Source organism: Rhagoletis zephyria, unplaced genomic scaffold, assembly GCF_001687245.7.
Source record: "Rhagoletis zephyria isolate East Lansing unplaced genomic scaffold, Rhagoletis_zephyria_1.1 Rzeph_scaffold_01295, whole genome shotgun sequence".
Classification (NCBI taxonomy): Eukaryota; Metazoa; Arthropoda; class Insecta; order Diptera; family Tephritidae; genus Rhagoletis; species Rhagoletis zephyria.
Genome location: NW_016158379.1, coordinates 134,747 through 137,202, shown reverse-complemented (window position 1 = coordinate 137,202; position 2,456 = coordinate 134,747). Strand labels below are relative to the sequence as shown.

The 2,456-nt window shown below is 40.8% G+C and overlaps 1 protein-coding gene across 1 annotated transcript in view; it reads right to left on the bottom strand.

The window, feature by feature from the left end:
- Positions 1–1,319: 1,319 nt before the first annotated feature.
- The window catches only part of LOC108363523 (uncharacterized), a 32,135-nt gene continuing 30,998 nt past the window's right edge, over positions 1,320–2,456 (bottom strand). The window contains exons 3-4 of the mRNA XM_017616908.1: positions 1,846–2,096; positions 1,320–1,759 (exon numbers count right to left, since the gene is read on the bottom strand). Of these exons, the coding sequence (XP_017472397.1) occupies positions 1,633–1,759; positions 1,846–2,096 (378 nt within the window). The 3' untranslated portion in view covers positions 1,320–1,632. The remainder of the gene's footprint in view (positions 1,760–1,845; positions 2,097–2,456) is intronic.

Genomic DNA, 2,456 nt, shown 5'->3' with positions numbered 1-2,456 from the left:
TCAATTTTGAACCTCATTCGTCCGACATTGTAAATAAAAGAAACGAGGTTACGAGGAGGAAGCATCGAAAGCCTGGGACTTTAACCCGAACTAAACCTTCAACCGTCCTGTACAGTATTTTGTCCCGGTGCTACCATGCTGTTGAAATTATTTCTCGAAAACGATTTGGGTTCTTTCAGTTCCAGTTGCACGAGGAATAATTTGAGCTTGGGCGAGCTTCTTCTCCGATTTGTGGCGTGCATCTTCATGTTGTCACAAAAAGCGGAGGGACCTACACCGACTCCGAACTGCGATTGTGTTTCTATGGGAAGCTGTTTTTTATGGCAGAAATACACTCGGAAGTTTGCCATTTCCTGCAGAGGCCGACCGCTGTCAAGAACAAAACCTTGTTCAGTATTTTTTTTTTGCGATGTTGCTTTGACCTGGGCTTGAACCCAGGCCCTGCTGAGTGATAGCGCGCACTGCTAACCACTACACCCCAGCGGCCGTTATTTGTTAGGCGATTAGAAATATGTACAACGATAAGACCGTTGACGATGACCACGTGTCGATTTAAAATGCTATAAAGAAAGTCAAAATTTTTAATCGGGGAAGCATCTTTTCCATGGTACCCAGAAACTTCAATCAAAAAGTTGTTAAAAATTTATTGAAATAAGGAGCCCCGATACCTAAAGGGACGTAAAAGACAAAATACAGTTTTTTTAGTGATTATTTTACTAGAGCTCAGTCAGGAAAAATGTAATCTTTCCGTCTTATAATTGGTTTGTTCCACAAGCTACTTGTAGAAAAACTCGAGCCTAGTTCAAACTGTAAGCGTATATCAAATAAACTCTAAAACTTACTTGTGAAACGCGTATGTGTAACTCGAAGTGACTTCGAGTCGCTTGTGGAACAAACCTAATTTTAAATTTTGGAAACGGATTTTCATTTTGGATAAAATTTACAAAAATGGCAGCACTGGTCTTTGTATTTTACTATAAGCTTTCGCACCCTCACCCGGCATGCTTGACGCAAATTTAAAAATGTCTGCAAGCATGGTGAAGTACAGTTGAAAAGCTTTTAGCGAGGTGTATATAACTATTAAGTTGACTCTGCTTATGCCAAAGCGGAAATGTTGAGCTTTCGCAATATGAGACCATACGGGAAATTGGAGCTTTCGGAGTAGAAGCACAACGACTTCTAGATACCAAAAAAGCTGAAATCATAGAATCCATTCTCCGTAGCTCTCGTTGCCCGTACTGCTTAAGTAGATAAGGGAATGTTATTATGCATTTTTTGAATTGTTTTATATTTTCTTTATTCATTAATTTTTCGCCTAACCTAATTTTGCACGAGTGTGTAAGAAGACACTTGTAATTCTGTTTTGTCGCACAAAAATAAATAAATAAATAATTCATAATTTGTAAACTATTCTTAACGCGAAACCAAATAGAGATACTCGTGTGTGCCAACTAAAATAACTTATTTCTTTATCTAACGGGTTTATATGTAAGTATGTATGTATGTGTTTGTGTTTCCCTATTGTCATCCGGCTGAGTTACAGCCTAAACCAAGAGTCCAGTCGTTAATAAGTAAGTCTGCGTCCAAATATCGCAGGAATCAGCATGCTGCATGCTCATTGCGTCGTCGATTCTAAACCTCATTGCACTCAAGAAACAGTTGTTGACAGTCGTAACCGGAACGCCCTCTACGCCCGGCGTCGTACAATTGCTCGAAGTGCCCATCGCTGGTGCGATCCAGGAAGTAGCTGGTCGCGTACCTGTGAATGCAATTGCAATTGGCAATCATTAGCTGTGGCTGGCAATGTGAATTGCTTGCACATTTTGCTAATTGCGCAATACTTACGATCCCAGTTGGCAGAAGATGCTTGCGCCGCCGATTTCACGCACGCATTCCGTGTTGGCCTCGCAAATGTAGCGCTGCATGCACTTGTCGTCCGCGTTGCGGTAGGTGCGCACGTAGCCCTTCAACAGGGAGAGACCGGCAACGGTGGCGTCACTCACTGAATCGCGCTTGCCCATCGAACGGGCGGTCAACGACCGATGCGAGAATGAAGTCTTCAGTGCGTCCAACAGATTCATCACGATTTGAATGAACTGACGAAGGCAATATTTATTAAAAACAAAGAAGAAGAGAATATATATACAAAATACAAAATTAGAAGTTTACTGGATTTAATGGAATCTTTTTGTTGATAGCAAGAGTTCCTTAGTGTGTGCGTGTGCGAATATGACTAAGTACATAGAATTACTATGGAGGAGTGTTAGATGAGGAGGGAATTGATTTTGCAAGCAGCGCCAAAGCATAAATGAGCACAAAAAAAAAATGAAGGAAAGGAATGTGGCAATCAAAACGGGGAGTGTATAATATTACCAGTTATAAGTAACTGTTATAATTACATATGTATGTACGTGTGTGTAATTGCATGTCAGTGCAAAATCGAAGTAGTGTATGCA